The 21,359-nt window shown below is 34.9% G+C and overlaps 5 protein-coding genes across 7 annotated transcripts; 3 read left to right on the top strand and 2 right to left on the bottom strand.

Annotated features, from left to right (window-relative positions):
* Positions 1-6,483: 6,483 nt before the first annotated feature.
* Positions 6,484-8,230, bottom strand: LOC106295328 (protein ASPARTIC PROTEASE IN GUARD CELL 1-like). The gene is made up of 2 exons (XM_013731201.1): positions 7,429-8,230; positions 6,484-7,310 (listed from the first exon to the last, which is right to left on the bottom strand). The coding sequence occupies exons 1-2, from the start codon at positions 8,183-8,185 to the stop codon at positions 6,592-6,594; spliced, it is 1,476 nt and encodes a 491-aa protein (XP_013586655.1). The 5' UTR covers positions 8,186-8,230; the 3' UTR covers positions 6,484-6,591.
* A 73-nt stretch (positions 8,231-8,303) lies between these two features.
* Positions 8,304-12,320, top strand: LOC106295329. 2 transcript variants are annotated; one of them, XM_013731203.1, is made up of 3 exons: positions 8,304-10,141; positions 10,214-10,942; positions 11,069-12,320. In XM_013731203.1, the coding sequence occupies exon 1, from the start codon at positions 8,635-8,637 to the stop codon at positions 9,688-9,690; it is 1,056 nt and encodes a 351-aa protein (XP_013586657.1). In that variant the 5' UTR covers positions 8,304-8,634; the 3' UTR covers positions 9,691-10,141; positions 10,214-10,942; positions 11,069-12,320. The 2 variants fall into 2 exon arrangements, with proteins under 2 accessions (XP_013586657.1, XP_013586656.1); XM_013731202.1 differs by having other exon boundaries at positions 8,304-10,942.
* A 923-nt stretch (positions 12,321-13,243) lies between these two features.
* Positions 13,244-14,730, bottom strand: LOC106343348. The gene is made up of 2 exons (XM_013782528.1): positions 13,682-14,730; positions 13,244-13,544 (listed from the first exon to the last, which is right to left on the bottom strand). The coding sequence occupies exons 1-2, from the start codon at positions 13,973-13,975 to the stop codon at positions 13,524-13,526; spliced, it is 315 nt and encodes a 104-aa protein (XP_013637982.1). The 5' UTR covers positions 13,976-14,730; the 3' UTR covers positions 13,244-13,523.
* Positions 13,763-18,314, top strand: LOC106343347 (carbon catabolite repressor protein 4 homolog 3). 2 transcript variants are annotated; one of them, XM_013782526.1, is made up of 14 exons: positions 13,763-13,989; positions 15,209-15,605; positions 15,828-15,997; positions 16,087-16,152; positions 16,326-16,378; positions 16,473-16,554; positions 16,647-16,733; positions 16,976-17,068; positions 17,147-17,179; positions 17,267-17,379; positions 17,539-17,650; positions 17,743-17,828; positions 17,907-17,991; positions 18,077-18,314. In XM_013782526.1, the coding sequence occupies exons 2-14, from the start codon at positions 15,293-15,295 to the stop codon at positions 18,134-18,136; spliced, it is 1,353 nt and encodes a 450-aa protein (XP_013637980.1). In that variant the 5' UTR covers positions 13,763-13,989; positions 15,209-15,292; the 3' UTR covers positions 18,137-18,314. The 2 variants fall into 2 exon arrangements, with proteins under 2 accessions (XP_013637980.1, XP_013637981.1); XM_013782527.1 differs by having other exon boundaries at positions 13,912-13,989; positions 15,238-15,605.
* Positions 18,315-19,292: 978 nt separating this feature from the next.
* LOC106293692 lies at positions 19,293-19,926 on the top strand. The gene is made up of 2 exons (XM_013729356.1): positions 19,293-19,498; positions 19,586-19,926. Exons 1-2 carry the CDS (start codon positions 19,391-19,393, stop codon positions 19,679-19,681), a joined length of 204 nt encoding a protein of 67 aa, XP_013584810.1. The 5' UTR covers positions 19,293-19,390; the 3' UTR covers positions 19,682-19,926.
* The last annotated feature ends 1,433 nt before the right edge of the window (positions 19,927-21,359 follow it).

Below are 21,359 nucleotides of genomic sequence, written 5' to 3'. Positions count from 1 at the left end.
GTAAAAATTCAGAAGTCTGTAGGTTGTCCTTGCTTTGAGATGAGGCAAGTAACGTCACAATTAGAGGAGACAAATCCTTGCAGCACAGTCCCCTTCAGGAACCAATCAGTGTTAGAGAGACATGTATAGAATACGAGGGAAGAAAATTTGGGGATAAGTATTCATACCTGTTCATGGATGAGGAGGAGCTCTAAGTCCGGTCTTTAGCTAAGTTTCTGGTCTCCCAAAAATTGACTAACCGAAAATGGAGTCCAGATTCGGCTGGTCGCCGTGGCGACTGTAGACATGCTGGTAGTGACGGAAGACTCACCGGTGGATTTCATGGAAGTAGTTGTAGCTTCTTCAATGAAGTTTTTCAATTAGGGTTGATTGAAGATCAGATGGAGCATTTTATATATAAGGAGATATAAGGGTAGATGTAACGAAACCATTTAAGATGACTTAAAATTGTAATAGATTGATGAATCGTAGGTTACTGTAACTGAAGTGCATAATTTGATCGGTGACGACAAAGTGGGATAGTCGGAGAAGGAAAAAAAAAATTACGCTTCGGATCCTTGAAAGACCGGCTTCGACGATGATGTGGCAAAAGGATGATTTATGGTAGGTTGATTTTTTCAGCAGACGTGGACGCGCTTAGAGGACTTGATATCATGCTTTTAGTATTGTCAGATTCTTTTTACCACTCTGTTTAACAAAGATTGTTGTTTTAGAATTTTCACACACTTTTGAAATAAAACTACATTACCAAAATAATCTCACTTTAATACAAAATAACCAAAAAAAGAATTATTAAAGTATGTAGTAAATCTCCTATATATTAATTGAGGATCATTTAAAAAAGTTGTAACCTTAAGTTTGTACTAATTAAAAATAGACTATGCTTAGGTGTCGCTTAATTAGGATGACAATTTAGCTTACGTGGTAGGTTAAGAATCAATTGAAAAAAATGTTGGTCCAAATCCAATTACTAGAGAACATTATATTAACCCAAAATATAAGAAGAATGTATTCTTTCTTTAAATAAAAGTTACAGAATTACCTAATATGATTAACATATATATGGCAATTAATGACTATGAATAATAAAGATTTGATAACAATTTTTGCATCCTTCTTCATTTTTGTTTAATTTTATATTATTAAAAAAATTAAACAATCACATTAACCATATAATAAAAAATTAGATTTTTGAATATATGTTATATTTTGAATTTTTTAAAATGACTTTAAATTACAAAAATGTAAGTTTTCCTTAAGCATACGACTAAAAACATTAAAATGACATGTATCAATTTGATGGTTAATCTGAAATTTTTCAAAACTATATGGAAGATAAATGCCAAAATAATTCAACTGTAGAAATAATAATATTCACATTTTCAAGAATGTGTGCGGTGGAAAAAATAAGGTTTTTGTGTCATAATTTGTTTAATGTCCAATTCGATTAATCCATGATATATTAATTATAGTTTAGTTCCTCAATTTTTATTAAAAATTGATCCGGTCCATCGGAAAAAAATTATATAATAACAATAAAAAGAATATTGTATATGTATAAATAATATGATCAAATATAAAGAAAATTATCGATAATATATACAAATAAACTCACCATGCGCAAGGCGCAAATCTTATCCTAGTATCTTAATTAATATAAGAAAATTAAGTAAATAAGCTACGGAGTTTCGCCAAAGACACAAAATAACATCTTTGTGAAACAATAAAAAAATTTAAAGCCACAATCTTCATGGAACAGATTGAGTATATGTCAGTTAATCATAATTTTATCTATTTCGTTTTTTAATGGATACTAATTTGAGGTTTCATTAAGTTTTTACATGTCCTCCTTTATAGAGAGCATCGAGAACATTTCTTCCGCGTAGCTCATGCTGTGAGGTAAAGCTTTATATGTCACAACTCAATTATCACCACAAAATCGCAGAATTTGTGGTGAAAATTAGGAAGTGACCGTAGTAGTCATGTGGAAAATAGGGAGCGACCGTTGTTTATGTAAAAATATCATTTTAAAAATTATGAGTAATATCATTAAATCAACAATTAATTAAGGGAAAACGTTCAAAAGGAATATATATATCAAAACGAATCGTTTGCTTTGTTATCACAAAACTATATGTACATTTTTCTTAAAGGATAATTGCAATTTGCATGTTAGGTACATTTGTAGTGTACCCGAAAAAGTATTATTGTTCGTCGTGATATTTGGCGTCATGTATTCAGTCCACGTGAACGCAATCTAATGTGAAACTAGTAATCTTGCCGACAAACAGATTCTAATGGGTCCACGAGTGTACGGTGCTTCTTTACTTCCCTGTCCCTTTTGGCTAATCACGTCGCTTAGATTTGGTAATACATCACTTCTATGCAATCAACAGTTATTTAAAAAATTAAAGACACAAATCTGATTTAAGCGGATCATACCTCGAACATTCAGTTCATCTTTGTAAAAAGCCTGCTTTCATCGAATCTTGTTATGTTATTACAGTTTTAATATATCAGAGGTTTGGGGAAAAAAGTTGTGTTATTGAAAATTTATGACAATGAAATAAGTTCATGAAAAATAATATCATTATTCCAAATTTCCTAGCCATTTCACGCTTATAAATAATGTTAATTATTGGTGAAGGAAGTTATGCCGTAGAATATGATTATTTGTAATCGTAAAGACAGAAATTGCGTAGACAGCATTCATATGGCAGTGTCCAAAAGAAGCAATATATAATGAAATGGCGGGCCACTTTTGCATGTGATTCTCAGAGTTATTATTCGGTCAAGCCACGTAGAATTTCATTATTTCAAATTCGATATCTTTTAAAAAATAAACAAAATATTATCAAATTATATTATATTTTTTTTAAAAAAAGTTAAAAAAAATAGCAGCTACAGAAAAAAATTAAAAAAAAAATTTAACGTCGTCAGCAAAACACTAAACCCTAAATCCTAATCCCTAAACCTTAAATCCTAAACCCTTGGGTAAACCCTAAACCCTTGGGTAAATTCTAAACCCTTGGGTAAACCCTAAACTCTTGGATAAATCCTAAACTCTAAATAAAACACTGAACCCTAAAACTCTAAACTCTAAATCTTAAACCCTTGAGTGTTTTTGTCTAAATAAAACACTGAACCCTAAAACTCTAAACTCTAAATCTTAAACCCTTGAGTGTTTTTGTCTAAATAAAACACTGAACCCTAAAACTCTAAACTCTAAATCTTAAACCCTTGAGTGTTTTTGTCTAAATAAAACACTGAACCCTAAAACTCTAAACTCTAAATCTTAAACCCTTGAGTGTTTTTGTCTAAATAAAACACTGAACCCTAAAACTCTAAACTCTAAATCTTAAACCCTTGAGTGTTTTTGTCTAAATAAAACACTGAACCCTAAAACTCTAAACTCTAAATCTTAAACCCTTGAGTGTTTTTGTCTAAATAAAACACTGAACCCTAAAACTCTAAACTCTAAATCTTAAACCCTTGAGTGTTTTTGTCTAAATAAAACACTGAACCCTAAAACTCTAAACTCTAAATCTTAAACCCTTGAGTGTTTTTGTGTTTAGTGATTTTGATTTAGAGTTTAAGATTTATCCTAGGGTTTAGGGTTTACCCAAAGGTTTAAGGTTTAGGATTTATGGTTTAGGGATTAGGATTTAGGTTTAATGTTTTGCTGACGACGTTAAAAATATTTTTTTTGTAATTATTATTATTTTTTATTTATTTCTTTTTATTTTTTAATTTTAAAAAGATAATATAATTTGACAATATTTTATTTTCTTTTTAAAAAAATATGAAATATGAAATAACACAATTTTATTGGTCGGTGAACTCAGGGTGTGAACGCAAGAATAAGAATAAGTCGTGATTCTTATCTCACATCTCTATCACCCTTACCGCCGTGACGTCCATGTATTTGTATTCTTTTTCAAAACCGTTCTGTTGACTGAAACATCGATGTGGTATATATTTTACAAGAACATTATGACGTTTAGCATGAAAATTTCATTAGCAATAGAGTTTAAATAAGAAAGAATCGTGATTTGAAATGTCATCTTACTTCCATTCTAACATGTACTGCAGCGCAGCCAGCTTCTTTAGGATTCCAATCCCCTTTCTCATTTGAAACGTAATATATTATTATAAGGATTCATTACGATCGAGTCAGTGTAACGTGTCGCTAGGTTTTGGAATATTAGGCATTTCTATCATCGCTATCAGAAATAAACAAAAATATATATCGGAAATTCTGAAATTCCCCAAAAGATTGATTGAAAGTTGAAACAAAAAAATAGTTTTTTTAGTTTTTTCGATAAGAATGTTCTGCCGTCACCTGTTCAACTTGACTTCAAATACGATATGGCATTTTCTTGAAGTTGTTAAAACTTTATGGTTTTCTGTATACACATACTATATATCATCCACAAAAGCGTATAGTGATATGTATCACTCATATAAAACAAATTAGGATACGATAAAAAGAAAAATCAAAGAAAATGACTTTAAGAGCATCTTCAACCTAATTTCATATTTACTTTTTAAAAATGTAGTTAGAATAAACAATCTCTGACCTTACTCTATTTCTACTTCATAATGTAATAACAAAGAATTTACATAAATAAAAATAACTTTTATATTTGTCCACTATTCTATTTTTACTCTATAATGAACTATAACTAAAACAAAACTAATTTCGCTATAGAATTTCTTTATTTCGAAAAAAAATTACATTGGAATGCTCCAATGTAAACTTTACATTCACATTGCTCTAACTTCACTCTATTTCTACATGGAGTAAAAATAAATTTACTTTATAAATAGAATAATATTTATATTTTTGTATTTTTATTCTAAAATAAAATAAAATTAAAGTAAAACTTATTTCGTTATAAAATTACTCAACCTTGAATAAAAAATAGAGTTTTACACTGAAATGTTCTAATGACGAAAATATAAACGGTCCAAGTAAATCACCCCGTGACTTCCTATGCACATGATTTTACTCGGAAGTTGCTAAAATAACTAAGCTAAGTAAACCTTAAAAGTCCACCCTCGTCTATCCTTCCTTCCAGGTTCCAAGACGTGGCTTTGTGCATGTATAAGCTTTACGCACATAACGACATGGTTTTCCAACGTTATTTGTTCAATTTCTTCCGGAATTAACGTGAACAAATTGGAAATATATCTTCTTCTTTCAATACAAATAAGTGATTGTGTCTGATTATTTATAATCAATTCTGTTGAGTAGATGGGTAATCGGACTCGCTCACATGTCCAGGTAAACAAGTAATTATTATGTATTCCATGTTTCACAATGATATACTCCCTCTGTTTTAAAAAAATGTATATTCTAGATTTTTCACATATATTAAGAAAATTCATTAAATATGCATTGTTTTTTGTGAATAACAATTTTTCATAATTTTTAGCCAATAAAAATTCAATAAACACCATTAATTTTTTTGAAACTCACAAATTTTTCAAAAAATCATACATTGAAAAGGTAAAAAATGTATCTTTTTGAAACAAATTTTTTTTCCAGAACATACATCTTTTAGGAACGGAGGGAGTATTTTTTTAGTGTTTTCACACATATTAATAAAACACATTAAATCATTATAATAAATATATCGTTTTCTGTAATTTTCAATTTTCAATAATTTTTAATCAATAATAATTCATTAAAATCAATTAATTTTAAGAAAATACTCTATGATAGCACTAAAAATGTTTCTGTCTCAAATATAGACTCTAAGGATCAAAATGACCAAAATATTTCATTAAAGAAGTAAATATACACTTATAACCATATAGTTAATTAATCAAAACCTTAGGATTTAGAGTTATGGATGGAGATTTGAGATTGAAATTTAAAATTTTATAAAATGACAAATAAATATTAAAAATTTGAAAATAAAAAATAAAAAATTTTAAAATAGTTTCAAAAAGTATAAAAATGTTCGAATTTAAAAACATATAATCTAAAACTATAAAAAATAATTTATTTATTTTTATTTATTTATTTTTATTTGTTTTTTATATATCTAAGGTATTAAAGTCTTTTTACCTATTAAATGAAATATTTTGGCTATTTTTTTTTTGTGTTCTATTTTTGTGATCAAAATTTGAAAATGTTCTTAATTTTATTGAAAATCACAATTTTTTTAATAGAAAATACAAAATGTCTATATTTATGAAATAATTTTTTTTCTAAACATCTAATTTAACGAAACGGAGAAGTATTTTTCAACCTAACTTTTCACATCTGAGTCGAATATAAACTTCACATTCACCTTGATTGATTTTTGAACACTCGGAAGATTCAGACAGCGATCTAAATATATTCACACCGAAAGGCTTTTGAAGACCTTTTGAGATGCATTTTCACACTTGTTCTTAGTATCAAACAAAAACTAAAAACAAAACACAATTCTGTAATTTTTGAATTTATATTGATCAATAAATAACTTCTGATTAATTAGAAGAAGAAAATACTCCACACTTCAGATTTTATTTTTTCATTAAAAAACGAAGAACTAAAGGGTTTTACTGATATATCTGTAAAACTACTAATCATCCACTTTAGCACTTATTAGCTGACAACCCGATAAGATGATTCGCTAGATCGTAAGTGATGCGTGTCCCTTGCTGCTGCACGTTCCCGATGATCGACAACGAAGACGACGTCGGAGCAAAAGCGAAGCAGAACGTCCCCGCATCATCAATAGGGATCAAGTAATTCTTCGCCGGCAAATTAAGAGTCTTTCCACCGGTGAAGTGAAACGCCACCGTCGGGACCTTCACGGTGGAGAGAGACGAGAAGTCGTAGCACGTGTCGAACAGAGAGATGCTCGACGTTCCTCTTTTGAGATTCGCCGTGAGTTTCACGAACGCGTCGCGAAGCGAGTTATAGGCCTGAGTCTGGAGCCGAGTCACGGCGGTTCCACAGTCCAAGATCACTCCTCCGGTTCCCGAAGCGTCGACGGCGAACGCCGACGAAGGGATCGAGACTTGCTGACCACCGACGCTGAACCCAGTGAACCCGACGTAGTAGAAAGTGTCGATCTTGCTGTTACGGAGGATCGGCGCCGTCGCGTCTCCGGCGCCGACTTGCACCGAGTTGAAATCAAGACTCGACGACTTCCCCGAGTCGCGGTCAACGAGGCAGTAAGAGAAAGACTTCGCTTTGATCTGACTCGTCATCGACAAAGCTCCACCGCCTAAACCGAGTAAACCGGCTGCTCCGGTGAAGAGTCCCTCGTTATCACGACCACACCCCAAAGCAACGTTGTCTACTTTACCTGATATTGAATGTAATGAAATTTAGTTCTTGATTATTCAGTTTGTTATATTGGTTTAGTAAAGGGAAGCTAAACCAACTCATAACATTTAACTAAACCGGAGTATATTATCTAATACCTGAGCTTCCAAACGTCACCGTATCGGTTGCGTATTCACCGACGGTGAAAGACCCGTCGCCGTAACGAACTTGGTAGAGACACTTGTCTGAGCGGCAAGCCGAGGCTCTTAGAGAAGCGCACTGTGGAGCGGAGCAAGTGAGGGACTTGTACGTGGAGGATGAACTCGGGTCGAATATCGGGTCGGATTGTTGATAGCAGGAGGAGCAAGGCTTGCACTGGATCCAGTTTATGTCGCTTCCGGTGTCGAGCACCATGTACATCTCCTTCGCCGGAGTTCCGACGCCGAGCCGGGAGAAGTACTCGCCGCTTCCTTGGCTAGCTCCGGAGATGACAGGTGTCGTGAGCTCCTCAGGTTGGTAATGGGTCTCGCTGTCGGCGCCCTCGACGGCGAGTTTGACTTTGGCGATGATTGAGGCGACTCGGGATGAGTCTCGCTCGAGTCGACTCAGTACTAGGCTCTTGTAGTTTTTGTGCTGTGACGCGACGAGGGTGTCTCGGGAGTGGAGCTCTAGAGAGAGTGGAGAAGAGGAGTTGAGAAAGACAGGGATGGATTCTTTTGCGGCGGTGGTGGTGGTGAGTGAGGAACGAGTCGGGTCGATTGAGAGGATGTGTTGTGTTTGCTGGAGAGATGAAACGACGTCGAGTACGGTCGTTTCGTGTGATGTTGGTAGGGAGCGAGAGGAAGCATCGGTCGTGGTGAGGAGAAGAGAGAGAGTGACGATGGGGAGGAGAGATAAAAATCTTGCGGAAGCCATTGTGGGAAAGATAGTGAGTCAAGTGGAAGAGGATGAATGTTTTACTTATAAGAAAAAGGGTAGACGATCTATTTCCCCACGAGTAGTATCATATAGCACCAAATGTCTCCGGAACTATTGTCTCGTTCCATTTGTCCCCGAGTAAAAAGTTCGAATCCTATTTCCACACAAACTAGAATTAAAAATTTATATGTCCCCGATTACAAAGTTCGAATCTTCATTCCCCATATGGCTGGTTAGACATTGGGTTACTGTTCGTATGTGAATGAGTTAACCATAAAAAGCCAGATTAAACCAATGTCTGGTCATGTTACGTTAATAAACCGAAATTAGATCCGACTAAGACCCGATTACTTGAATAAATCCGACCAAAATCCCTTTCTTTATCAAACGTAACCCTAAATCAAAATAATCAGAGAGAACAGAGAAAGAGAAAGAGAAGATTTTCCATGGCTAATGAAGTGAACGGTGAGGAATTTGATGAAGAAACAGTTGAGAGCGAAGAAAATGAGATCGAGCAGGTACTGGAAGACTTCGTCGACGAGCCTCCTGTACGCCACGACGAGTGTCCCTCCAGTGGGGATGAGGATGAGAATGAGGAAAATGAACCTCGCAGGAAGGCGAAGGAAAATGTCCCTGTGAAACGCGGTGCTGGAGTACTTTACAAGGGGCAACGTTTCTTGAATGGTGTGGCTTTCAAGGACTCTGTGCTCGATTATGCTCTGAATACAGGCCGAAATATCAAGCAGTACAGATATGATAAGGATAAGATTGGGTTCATATGTGTTGGTGGTGAAGGATGTGAATGGAAAGTGTATGCGTCCACTCTTCCTAAGGATAATGTTTGGAAAGTTAGAGTCTTCATAGAGGAGCATTCATGTATTCCAAATGGTGAATGTGAGATGTTAAAAGTTCCTCAGATTGCAAGGCTTTTTGTTGATAAGATTAGAGAGGAACCAGAATACTACATGCCCATGAAGATTGAAGAATTGGTTCATGAAAAATGGGGGTTTACGGTATCTAGGCCTCAGTTTCAAGCTGCAAGAAAGAAGGCACTAAAGTGGATTGAGTTCGAGAATGATCATATGTTTGCCCGGCTAAGAGATTATGCTGCTGAGTTGGTCCATTCAAACCCGGATTCTACTGTGGAGATTGAGACTGTGACTAACGAAACTGGTCAGGAAGAGTTCAACAGGATATTTATTTGCTTTGATAACATCAGAAGGACATGGAAACAGTCATGTAGGCAACTGATAGGAGTCGATGGATGCTTCTTAAAGCACAAAGTCAAGGGACAGCTTCTTGTTGCATTAGGAAGAGACGCAGATAATGCTATATATCCAATAGCATGGGGGGCTGTTCAAGTCGAAAACATAGAAAACTGGTTATGGTTTGTGAGAAAGCTCAAACATGACTTGGGATTGAATCAGGGACTTGGTTACATAATGGTGTCAGATCGACAAAAGGTAGTGGATAGTCTTTATGTGCTTTTGTCTGTATGTTAAGGATGAGTTTTGATGTTGCTGGTTTGATGTTTTTTAGGGATTGATAAGTGCTATTCAGACTGAGCTACCACAGATTGAACATAGAATGTGTGTACGCCATATCTATGGTAATCTGAAGAAGAATCATGCTAGTAGAAAGGAGATGAAGTCATTGATATGGCATTTGGCATGGAGCTATAACGAGGCTGAGTTCGAACAACGTTTAGATAGGATTTTATGCTATGATGCTGGTGTGTTTGATGATGTTCAGAAGAGTAAGCCTAGGACATGGTGTAGAGCCTTCTACAAGCTGGTAACTACTGCGAAGATGTAGAAAATAATTCTACAGAGTCTTTCAACAACACAATTTCTAAGGCTAGGGAATTTGCTTTTGTGCCAATGCTAGATGGCATTCGTAGATTGGCAATGGCTCGTATTGCAAAGAGATCAGTCATCTCTCTTGCCCACAAAGGTATGTTACTCATATTCTATTTATACTCGGTTTTAATACATGTTTCTTGATCATTTTTTGTTTGTATTTCAGGTATATGTACACCATATGTTACAGACTTTCTTAAGGCTGAGCATAAAAATGCATCGTTGTGCAAGGTTACTAGAAGTACAAATGGGATGTATGAAGTAAAGTTGAGTTCATGCACTTACCGTGTTAGCTTGGAGAGGAGGACTTGCACATGCATGAAGTTCGAAATCTGTGGCATTCCTTGCGAGCATGCTTATGGAGTGATGCTGCAAAAGAAATTAGCCCCTGAAAATTATGTGTGTCAGTGGTTTCGCACATCTACATGGCGAAGAAACTACAGAGATGGTCTTATCCTTGTGCGAGGTGCTGAGTTCTGGCCTAAAACGTCTGCTCCTGATGTTCATATTCCTCCTTGCGAGCACATGCATGAAGTTCAAAATCTGTGGCATTCCTTGCGAGCATGCTTATGGAGTGATGCTGCAAAAGAAATTAGCCCCTGAAAATTATGTGTGTCAGTGGTTTCGCACATCTACATGGCGAAGAAACTACAGAGTTGGTCTTATCCTTGTGCGAGGTGCTGAGTTCTGGCCTAAAACGTCTGCTCCTGATGTTCATATTCCTCCTGAACCGCCTCAACCTGGCCGAAAGAAGATTACCAAAGCAGATAAGAAAAGGAAGAAAGGAGTCAATGAATCACCCACAAAGAAAGCCCCAAAGAACAAGAAACGTATTATGCATTGTGGGATTTGTGGAGAACTGAATCACAACTCAAGGTTTCACACAAAGCAACAGGTTTGTTCTGTTTTTGATTCTTGATATTTAGAACATTAGTGCTGTTAGTTGTTATCATGTTTGTGGGATTTGTGGAGAATCAAAATCACCTTTGTAAATCGACTAATGTGACTTCTGTTTTTGCAGGCTTCTCATGGTCCTCCTCGGGTTCCTTCTCAAGTTGCTTCTCCAGCTGCATCTCAGCAAGTTGCTTCACCTGCTTCTTCAGCAGCATCTGGTTGTCATGTTTTGCACGGCTATGAAGACATGTGCTGATGGTCTTTAGCATTTGGCTTTTAGTTTTATGTTTGAGTTATCTCGGAATGCGGTTGTTATCCTTTTTTCTAGACAATTGTCGGCTTTTGGTGTCTATTTTAACATTTCTTTTGTTCAAAACCAATGACATTTATCCTTTTTATGTCTAATGCCTCTTTTTTTCAACATAATGTCTTAAAACCAAGTCATTAAACATTGAAAAACATGTCATTTAGCATTGAAAAACATAGTCATTTAACAATAAAAACAGTCTTTCATTGTGGGTTACATAACAACATTACTAAAACACAACAAGCATAACTAAACTTAACCATTTTCTTCTTATCACATTCACCATGATTTGAGACAAAGCTCCATGATACCAACCAACACCACACCTCCAACGACAGCTGATAACATCAATTTCTTCATGCTACCTTTAGCTTCAGCCAACACTTCTTCCACCTTATCAAACAGCTCTTTCTCCACTTTCATTTGAACTCTCTCACCCAACAAGATCTCACTTCTTCTCATCTCTCTCAACTCTTCTTCAAGTCTTGCATTTTTGAATTCAAGTTTTTCAACCTCATTTATCAATGCCTCATCAGTCCATTTAAAAATATGATTATCATTCTCAAGCTAAAAAAACAACAAACCTTATTAAAATCGATGACAGAAAACAATACAACTTATTAATGAACCTAATTCAAACAGCACAACAATAAACAACACAGCTAATGAGAGACAACTCACCTTCTTTCTTACAGCGAAAGCACAACGAAAATACCTTCGGTAAGGATTTTTGTCAGATTTTGACATCAGAGGAAGAATTTCTTCACCACACCAGCATCTCTTCGAAATTCCGTTGACCACTCCACCCTGCGACGAGAAGAACTCACTCCAGTCGATGCTCCAGATGTGTTACTCGAATCCCCTGACATTGTTCTCTCAAATCTTCAAACACAGAGGAGGGTTTTAGGGTTATTATTTCAATTCGAATTGGGGTTTTTTTCGTTTAATCGGGTCTCCTTAAGTTTGTGTAAGGTCGGGTCGGGTTTTAGTTCTGGTCCGAGTTTAGGTTTGGTCGGGTTTTATTTAAGTTTCTGGTTTAATTTTGTTTGGTTTGGCGTCCAAAACCGTGGTTTCACTATCGGTTAACAAAATCGTGACAAAACCAAGATTGGTGTGGAAATAGGATTCGAACTTTTTATTCGGGGACAAATGGAACGAGGCAATAGTTCCAGAGACATTTGGTGCTATATGATACTACTCGTGGGGAAATAGATCGTCTTCCCTAAGAAAAATAAATAATAGTTGCGGAGAGAGTGACGCCATAATTGATGTGGTTAAATGTTAATAGTTTACCATACTGTTAAATAAAAATTATTGTATACGTAAAACTTTAAGAACTTATAATGAAAGACGAAATAATACTAGAGTTTTCAAGGAGACTAGGTGTCTTCCTGCACCATGTGCAGTAATGAATTTTTTAAATCTAACTTATATTTAAAATTAAATTTTATTAAATATTATAGATTTTACTATTTTCTTACTAATATTTAATATAGATTTCATATATATTAAATCAATTTGTATAAAACTAATAAAAATGATATAAAATTATATAATTATCAAAAATTTAGCCTAAACAATATTTATAAAATTTGTAGATATATAAAAACCTAATGATCTTACGATTAGATATTTAATTTTTAAAAAAAATTATAGAAATTTTTGAAAGCTTTAGTAATACAAATTGTATAATTATACAAAAGTAATAATATTTCAAAATTTGAAATGTTATATATGAATATATTTATTTTATAGATGATGTATGAGATATTACCATATTTTAAAAAAGTTTAACAAAAAGAAATATCAATATTAAATGTAATATATAAATTATTATCATATTCTAATAAGTTTGACAAAAATATAAATTAACATTAAATGAAATTATCCATGTCATATTTTTTCGGAAATCATGTCATCAATTTCAGTAGCCATGTCATATTTGTTTTGTGAAATTAAATGTATAGAGTACATGTGGCAAAATCACTTCGCAAATATAGTTTAGGGGATTGCAAAAAAGAAACGTCTACCATGTTCTTTTGGTAGACGCCGAATGCTGCTGCTGCGTCTAAAAAAATAAAGTACGGAGGCACAAAAAATTAAAAACGGTGACGCCATTAATCTCAGCGTCTCTTACGGAGACACAAAAAGTGAAGCGCCGGTGACGCCATTAATTCCTGCGTCTCTTTCACCCATCATCGATTGCCGCTGCGTCTGGAAAATAAGTAAGCTCGGAACCTTCACCGGTGTTGGGTTGCCGTAATGAAAGGCTAATTTATTGCCGATGACGCTGCGTCTAGCGGTTATGAAACGAACAGGATACATGGGTGCTTTAGAGCATCATTATCGCAGTTTCCACCGCATGTGTCTTAGCATTTTTGTGATTAAAAAAAATGAAAAATACAAAACACGGAAGGCACGTCTGGAACGTACCTTATGAGACACCTGTCGAAACATGAGTGTGTGGAGGAGAGAGACGCACAGTGTTCTTGAATCGCCGATTCCGACTACGCTTTCCGATTGCATTGCAGATGGAGGAGGCCCTCGCGGCTTCCCTCTCTTCCCAATCCCGTGCTCCACTGTCGCCTCCCGTCGTTGAGTAACGTTGATGCCGAAGCGTAAGTCTCTGATCCCCAATTTCTCTTCTTCAATTCTCGATATGGCTTCTCCTTGCTTCTTTCTCTGTTGCTGGATTGGTTCAGCACCGTCATCAACAACAAGATCCATCTCAGCTAACACTTGTATGTCTTCCTCTCTGGTCTTTATTCAAATTTTTTTTTTTAGTTTCTTAAAAGCAATGAATTGATTGCTGAGATTGAGTTTTGCTCTAATGATGATCTGCTCATGAAAAAAGTGTTGATCTTTGTAGTTTGGGGTGACAAAAAATTGGTGTCATTGATCAAAGTTCAGAGCTTTGAGACTCATTCAGTTTAAAGTTTGTATCTTTGGTAACGAGGCTGGTTTATCGTTGATGGGTTAAACTAAAGTTTTAAAGCTAGGAGAGACTGGTTATGATATTAACGGTGAAAGAGAAGAGACTTGAAAAAATCATTATTCTAGACATAAAATACAAACACAATATTGATTTGTTTAGTTTTGTCGCACCGTATTGTCGCAAAATACAAAGAAATTAGTATTCATCTACCATTTTTTTTTTGTCTCACCGTTTGGTAGTGTCATATTATAAGCAAGTTTTTTGTTCTTGGGTGTAATATTATAAGCAAAGTTTGAATAGGTTGTGGTAAATTTTAGAAGTACATTTAAGTTGTCAACTGATTAGGTTTGGTTATATTCTTGTTATTATCTTCTTCTTCTTTTTTTTTCCCCAAATTTTCTTCACGTTTGGTTGAATGATTATGATGTATAACTTCTTTGATGTAAATTTACGAAATATTTGAAAAAAATCTCCAATGATTTATTTTGAGCGATTATCTTAAATAAACTATTTTCAAAATTTTATCACAAAAATAAACCTTAAGAAGAAAAATGACCAAAATATTTTATTTAATAGGTAAAAAGATCTTAATATCCTAGATATATAAATACAAATAAAAATAATTTTTTTATAATTTCAGATTATATGTTTTCAAATTCGAATTTTTTATAATTATTTTTTGATTTTTTTTTTCAAATTTTCTTTTTGTAATTCGAAATACTTTTAAAATCTATTTTTCAAATTTTTATTTTCAAAATTTTAATATTTATTTTTTATTTTATAAAATTTTAAAACTTAATTTCAAATCTCCATCCTTTAACTCTATACCCTAATGTTTAGATTTGTTAATTCTAAGGGTATAAATGCGTATTTATTTTTTTAATAAAATATTTTGATTATTTTGATCTCCAGAGTCTCTTTTACTTTTTTGATTAAACCAGTTGAATAATATTTATTTGGGCCTGATAGTGGGCTTAGTGAAGAGAGTAAAATAAAACGGTATGTCTTTGTTTGTTTTTGACAAGAAACGTGGAATAAAAGATATTATCCGTAGGGCGCCAAGCGGTTGCTAGTGTGTGGTTTTCAATTTCTCTCCACCAAAACCAAAAATGCGTTGCGTGGGTTGTTCTTGGTCACGGCCAACCGGAGCTTCTCGAATCTCCTTTGGTGGTCACCTTTCGTCTGGATTTCACCGCTCTCATTTATCGTCGTCATCTCTCTCTTTTCCATCCTCTGGCGATGCGAGCTTCCTCGTGTCCTGCTCCTCCACATCTGAACCGTCCGATCATAAAGATTCGTCAAACCGCTCGTACAGCCGTCGATGGTACAATCCTCTTCCTCGGCGTCGACATGCCGATCAAATGCCAACTTCACGGATTGCTCGTGACTGGATTGATTCAGATACCTCTACCGTGTCCGAAGGTAGGAGTATGATGATCTTATTCGTATTCATCAGTGCTATATATATTAAAATATTCATGAACTGAGACACCAAGCCTTGGGAACGGTTTAGCTTTTCGTTCTCGAGATTCCAAACGTTTAGTTAGATTTTTTTTTGTTGGACCATGTACGTTTTCACATGAAGTATGTGAAACAGGGGAGAACCCTTTGTTCTTGACTTGTGTATTTGTGTGGTAAACATAGATTCAGAAAGATTCACTGTCGTGTCATACAACATACTGGGAGATAGAAACTCATCGTATCACAAAGATTTGTACTCCAACGTCTCGTTTCCTTACCTCAAGTGGGGTTACCGCAAAAGGTTGATATGCGAGGAACTCATTCGTCTCAGACCAGACATAATCTGTATGCAGGTAACATAAACTTTCCTTCTTTCTCTTGACAAGGAGGAGTTATCTTGGTTAAGACACTCATGTTCTGCTTTTGATGCGGATCCTTGTAGGAAGTAGACAAGTATTTCGATCTATTCAGCATGATGGAGAAAGCTGGATATGCTGGCTCCTACAAGGTTTGCTTGTATTGCCTCTTATATACCATATCCATGAGATTTACGTTTGTTGAGGGTGGCATGAGAAGTAAAAACATCGATGGTTGGTTACGCTTACCATTTTATGCATCTGAAGCCTCAGCAAAAAATTTGTTTCTTTAGAAGGACTACAAATATAAGCTTTGCAATGGCAGCGGCGAACTGGAGATAACGTTGATGGATGCGCAATCTTTTGGAAGGCTGACAGGTAAGCAAAGATTGCCTTGACTCAATCTGTTTCACTGTGAAGAAAACAAACTCGGTTCTGATAAGTTGTGTGTGTGTGTTTTTTTTTGACAAAGGTTTCGGGTTTTGGAGAGGGAAAACATTGAGTTTAGCCAGTTTGGTATGCGTGATAACGTTGCACAACTTTCTGTTCTCGAGGTAGCAATTCTTTCTTATTGTTTTAAAGATTTTTTTTTTTTTTATGTATATGCTTAGGTGATTGATCTAGTTTTTTTTGGTGTTTCCGTTAGCTGAGGAAGTCTATGTCAAGAAAGATACTGGTGGGTAACATTCATGTGCTTTATAATCCAAATAGAGGAGATGTGAAGCTGGGTCAGGTAGGTGTCCACTATTCAATTGGTAAATGAACTACAGAACAATTGACATTCATGAAGTTTACAAACTGTTGATTGGTCCTTGTGGCTTGAAGTCGCCAAGAGATGTTTCTTTTGCATGGTTTTTTTCTTAAAACTAGTTTGGAATCCCAGTCAAGAGATGTTAAACTAGCATGCGTTCACATTTTAAGTGTTGTTAACCTGAGTTTCTATATATGGTTTGTTTCTTGAATCTTGATTGATAGATCCGTTCGCTCTGCACAAAGGCTCACCTGCTCTCTACGAAATGGGGTGATATTCCTATTGTTCTAGGCGGAGATTACAATAGCTTACCCCAGGTACTTACATTTTCGGATAAACGCTTTCAGTTTCGTATTTGTTTATCTCATTGCTTGATGTTATCTAATCACAAGCAGAGTCCATTGTACAACTTCTTGGCGTCCTCTGAAGTAAGCACATCTACAGTCTTGCTTCAGTTTACCTACTAATAAGCCCGGTTATGGTTTCTTTGGTCTGACAATGTATCTATCGTACAGCTGAATATCATGAAACAAGACAAAAGGGAGCTGTCTGGCCAGAGAAATCGTCTTCCTAACCAAGTTCTCGAGGCAGGAGGCAAACCTAGTAATCCAATAACTTCCATAAACATGTAAGCTCATTTTCTTAAAGATTTTATCAAGTTCTGTAGTTAATGGTTGTTTGGTGTCTGCCTTGTGAAATATCCATTGTGTTCACTTGAAATGAGGTCTCTGTCTCATAATTACGTATATTAAGTGTTTAAACAGTTTTTGGTACTCATTGGTTTCAGATGCTCAAGTAGCTCTTGGAGCAACGAAGAGATCCGTCTCGCGACCGGGCAAGAGAACTCGTACTGGGCTGTGCATCCGTTGAAACTCCATAGCTCATACGCCTCAGTTAAGGTAATAGCACACACAAAGCTTTACTGTCTATACATGACAAGAAATAGTGAGATAAAACAGTCTTTATTGACCATGGTCATGGTACACGCCAGGGTTCAACAAATACAAGGGACTCTATTGGTGAACCTCTAGCAACCTCGTACCACTCCAAATTTCTTGGAACGGTTGATTACCTCTGGTATAACATTTATAAATAAACCAAATATAATAGCTGCCGGATGGATTAACTTGCAACATACATGTGTGTCTGATTCAGGTATTCAGATGGTATTGCACCTGCAAGAGTTCTTGATACACTTCCCATTGATGTCCTCTGCAGAACCAGAGGCCTTCCTTGTCAAGTAAGTTTTGTTACTAACTCGATGGTTTTGTTACTACTAATACAATGGCCTAATGATGTAGTCTTGTTCGTCTTTGGTTTTGCAGGAGTTGGGTAGCGATCACTTGGCATTGGTTTCTGAATTTTTCTTTGAACCGAATGGTTGATGACTTCTGAAATCAGCTTAGATTGCTTACGGTTTACATATTTGTTTATGATATAATAGATTTACTAGATTTTGACCCGCGCTTTAAAAGCGCGGGATATTATACTTTGTAAAATATAATAAAAATTTATCAAATGCTTTGTTAAAAATGATGAAATTGTAGATTCACCTTATTTAAATCCGTCTCATTTTTCGACGAAAACGTATACGTCTGGACCGTTTGAACCCATTTACTTTTAAGTTTTCAATAATATTATCTATTTAGATTCATGAAATTGTATTGATCATCTATTTAGACCGGTTTGGATTTATTTTAAGTGACCAAAATCATTTAATTTTTAGAAAAATATACTTGTATTGTATTTTTCTTAAGAAATGTTTATTTCATTTCTAAAAATTGAAAACAATGTTTAGATTTTTTTATTTTGAAAAGAATAGAAAATTAAATCAATGTAGTTTATGTATAAAAATCCTAATATCTACGGCTGTCATGCTTATTGAGTTCAAAATAATGTAAATTTAGTTAAAAACCATAAAAAAAGTTAGTAAAAAAATTAATACACGTGAAAATTTACATTGTCAAAGTGAACCGGCCTCCACATAGATCAAACGAAATCAAATAATTATTCACAATAATTTATAACCTAGATTTGAGAATATTCAATAAATTTAAAATTAAATATGATTATATATATGCTATTTATAAAATCGTTTTTGTTAAGTATTAAATTGAAAGATTGCAATCTTTTAAATTGGCTAAATATTAGATAATTTAATATAATACCTATGATTTATAAGGAAACTCATATTCATCATGTTTTTTTGTAAATTCATTTATTAAAATTAATTTTATTTATGAGTGAAAAAAAAATGACATTAAATGTAAATATAATGAAAATTTAAGGACAGCATCCAAATTTTTTAAAATAAGATCCTGCTTTAATAGTATAAATAAGTACAAGCGTACCGTAATAACCGCGGTCAATAATTGAATGTAAAATAAACCAGGACAATCTTTTTCTCTGTTTATTTGATTTAGACCAATATATTTTATTTATTTCTTAATTAATTAATTATTCTGGTTCTGAACTGAATCGAACCGAAGTTATTTGCGACATACAAAATAAAAACAAACCATAAGATAGAATTGAACCACCCGGTACCGTTCTTTTATCTGGTTCATGTAAATGAAAACGAGATCATACAGTGTTGTTGCATACTGTAATCAGAGGAAGGAAAAGAAGAAAGCGAGGAAATGGCGTTGAGCTCGATGACGTGGGCTTACGCACGGATCATAGCTGGAACACTTCTCGGTGGGACTCTCGGATTTTACGTAATGCACCGCGTCGAAGTTAGCTACAAGGTCTGTTTCTTCTTCTTGTGCTCGACTTTACGCTTTACTGGTTTTTTGCATTTGTTTTTCTTCTTGAAACTTCTGGGTTTTACGCAGATGAAGATGGAGGAAGCGTTAAGGCAATACGAAAAGGACATGAAGAAGAGACAAGAAGAAGAGAATCTCGGTCACATCAGCGGAGATTCAGCTTAGCTTTGCCTGGGAGTATGCACTCAAAGTGTTCGACGAAATGCCCAAACGAGATTCTTTCTCGTTTTCTCCTTTTTACTCTTTTTCTGTTGCTGTAATTTTCGGTTTGGTTTGGTTGGGGGTTTGAGAAAGTTTTATTGGCTTCGGTTTAAAGTATCTATACGAACCATGATGGACCAGATAAACAGCGATACTATATGTCCTTGTGTTTTGTAAGGGTTTCAGTGGTTTTTCTTCTAAAGAATAAAGTCTTAAACTGAAGTGAAATGTACGAACTATTATTACATAGGAATACTGTAGTTGGTCCATCCAAATCTATAATCTTCTATGACTGTTTCTACTCCATAACGAAAATCTTCTAACAAGAGTCGCTTGATGTGTTATATATAAAACGTCTGTTTTTCAGTTCGTTACTATGCCAAAATTTAATTAGAGAGGTTTTCAAGCGTATGGTTGGATATACCTTCAAGTGTAAAGATTTCAGGCAAATATAAAACTACTCTTGATGATTGTCCACTAATCCAAACGAAGATCAATGAAATTCTAACCCACCATCACTATAGATTTCAAAAAGCAAAAACCTATAAAAATGAAACCCTCTATTTTTTTAAAAAAAGAAGAAAAATGTGACTAAAGCTAGTAAGTTGGGAAGTGAAAAAAAACATAAAGCCAGTGAGTATATGTCCTTACATATATAACTACTTTATGGACCGCAAATAGAACGAAGTAAATAGGAAAACAATGTCGAAAAACCAAAGTCATTGTTTCACAAATTAAGGTTGTATTTAGTATTTTCGAAAGAAAAGAAATAGGTAACAATCAACCGGCAAGGGCTGTCTTGTCTGCATGGACTTCACGTGCACGGTGCATCCCCTACACATTGCCCTTTCGTGCATTATAAAGAATCCTAATTTGGTTTGTTTACTTTCTCACTGAGTATGAGAAAGATGTGATGGATTCGACATTTCACTTCCTACGTTGGAAAATATATAAAACTCTCCCATGTGATTTCCCACTTTTTATGGAAAATGAAACCACTGACACTCTCATATTGTTGCAGGCTGGGATTCAAACTACACGGATGGCCTGACTGAGGTTCAAGAGCTCGGACTGGACAGGACGAACGAATGGCCTCGGGAGCGGCTAGACGGACGCGATGGAGAGGGAGATGGCCGATCTGGTTCCTGAAACGAAAGAGAGTTATTTTTATGAGTTTTTATGAATCAAAATGATAACAGAAGAAAAACTAAATGATGAATGAAGAACATAAGCAAATATGACTTTTTATGGGTTTTTATATTAAATGGAAAAATCTAGAACTATATGATGCAACTGAAACAGAACTAGAGAAGGATAGAAATATGGAAGATGGATCCTTGTTGCTGGATGTGTATCTCTCTCAACAAGAACAGTGGAGGACGGTGGATAGCTATGGGATTTGGCTTGCTGGATGTATATCTCTCTCAAGGCAAATCGATGGATGGAATGGAGGTGAAGAATCGCCACAAGCTTGGTGGTTGAAGCTTGATAAGACTCGGCTGCTCTCTCTTGTTTCTCACAGAAAAAGACTTAGGGTTTTCGGTTTGCAAAGGCAAAATTATTCATAAAAGACTTGAGGCAAAAATCGCCAACTACAAGGAGTTATATAGGGTTTATCCCTTATGAGACTCAAAGATAAAAA

Source organism: Brassica oleracea, chromosome C5 (genome assembly GCF_000695525.1).
Source record: "Brassica oleracea var. oleracea cultivar TO1000 chromosome C5, BOL, whole genome shotgun sequence".
NCBI classification, from domain to species: Eukaryota; Viridiplantae; Streptophyta; class Magnoliopsida; order Brassicales; family Brassicaceae; genus Brassica; species Brassica oleracea.
Note: the sequence above shows the minus strand (reverse complement) of the source record. Positions and strands in the feature narration are given on the sequence as shown.